The sequence below is a fragment of the Monoraphidium neglectum genome (assembly GCF_000611645.1).
Source record: "Monoraphidium neglectum strain SAG 48.87 unplaced genomic scaffold scaffold03881, whole genome shotgun sequence".
NCBI classification, from domain to species: domain Eukaryota; kingdom Viridiplantae; phylum Chlorophyta; class Chlorophyceae; order Sphaeropleales; family Selenastraceae; genus Monoraphidium; species Monoraphidium neglectum.
In genome coordinates this window covers 368-1,647 of record NW_014009748.1, presented here as the reverse complement: position 1 = coordinate 1,647, position 1,280 = coordinate 368, and the positions used below count along the sequence as shown (strand labels likewise).

General features: G+C 76.9%; 1 protein-coding gene across 1 annotated transcript in view; it reads left to right on the top strand.

The window, feature by feature from the left end:
* MNEG_13527 (hypothetical protein) overlaps nt 1-834 on the top strand; it is a gene marked incomplete at both ends in the record, with an annotated part of 4,175 nt that extends 3,341 nt beyond the window's left edge. Inside the window, 2 exons of the mRNA XM_014038001.1 lie at nt 74-509; nt 815-834. Of these exons, the coding sequence (XP_013893455.1) occupies nt 74-509; nt 815-834 (456 nt within the window). The remainder of the gene's footprint in view (nt 1-73; nt 510-814) is intronic.
* Nucleotides 835-1,280: the final 446 nt, after the last annotated feature.

Sequence of the window (1,280 nt, the reverse complement as noted above, 5' to 3'; positions counted from 1 at the left end):
CGGCAGCGGCGGCGCCAACGGCAGTGGAGGCGCAAACGGCAGCGGCGGCGCGCACGGCTCAAACGATCCCCAGATCGTGACGAGCGGCAGCGGCGGCAACGGCGGCAGCGGCAACGCCGGCAGCGGCGGCCTCGCAGGCGAGGGCAGCGGCGGCGCGGGCGGCAGCGGCAGTGGCGGCGCCGGCGGCAGCGGCGGGACGGCCGCGGACCGCAGCGGCGGCGCAGCTGTTGGCAGCGGCGGAGATGGGAGCGGCCAGGGCGCGGGCATTACTAACAATGGGTCGGGTGGCGCCCACGCCAGCAACCATCCAGGCAGCGGCGCCGGCGGCAGCGGCAACAACGGCAGCGGCGGCAATGGCGACGGCGCCAGCGGAGGCTCCGGCGGCGCCGGCGGCAGCGGCCCGGGCGGCAGCGGCGCGGGCGGCAGCGGCGCAGGCGGCAGCGGCGGCGCCGGTGGCAGCGGGGGCGCCGACGGTAGCGGCGGCCGCAACGGCAGCGGCGGGGGCGGCAGTGGGGGTGGGGGCGGCCCGAGCATGGGGTGGGCTGGCAGCACTGCCGTGCATAGAGTGCACGGCGGTCACCGCGCGCCCCAGGCGCCCCTCGCGCCGCCGTTTGCGAGCCAGGGCATGCAGCCGCACCAGCAGCAGCAGCTGCCCAGCAGCCTGCACAGCAGCCTCTGGGGCATGGCCACGCAGCAGCTGCAGCGCGCAGAGCAGGCGCAGCAGGCCGCCGCGGCCGCGGCCGCGCAACAGCAGCAGCAGCAGCATGGCTCGCACGCCCATGCACACCCGCATGCCGGCGCGCCGGTGTCGCAGCCACTGGGGGCGTCCCCTGATGTCGCATGGCAGCTGTGCTGGCCGGCGATGGCGGCAGCTTCCGGGAACCTGTGGTCTACAGTCCCAGGCGTCACCCAGGCAGTCCAGGCGCAGGCCATGTCACTCGGTGACGCCCTGAACATCCACGCCCACCAGCACCAACAGCTGCAGCAAGCCGCGCACCAGCGCCGCCACGCCGCCGACGCGGCCGCTGCCGCGGCAGGGGGCAGCGCCGCCGGCCCCGCCGCCGGCCCAGCCACAGGTCCAGGCGCAGCTGCGGCGGGGGCAGCATCTCGGGTCCCTGAGGCTGCTGCGGCTGCGAAGCTGCTGCAAGAGCGCGCGGCGAGGGGGCAGGCGCCGCCGAATGGATGGCCGCCGCAGACCCAGCCGATGCAGCCGCAGCAGCACCTGAACCTGAACCCGCAGCTGCAGCGGTCCTCGTTCCCGTCGCCCGCGTCTGCCACAG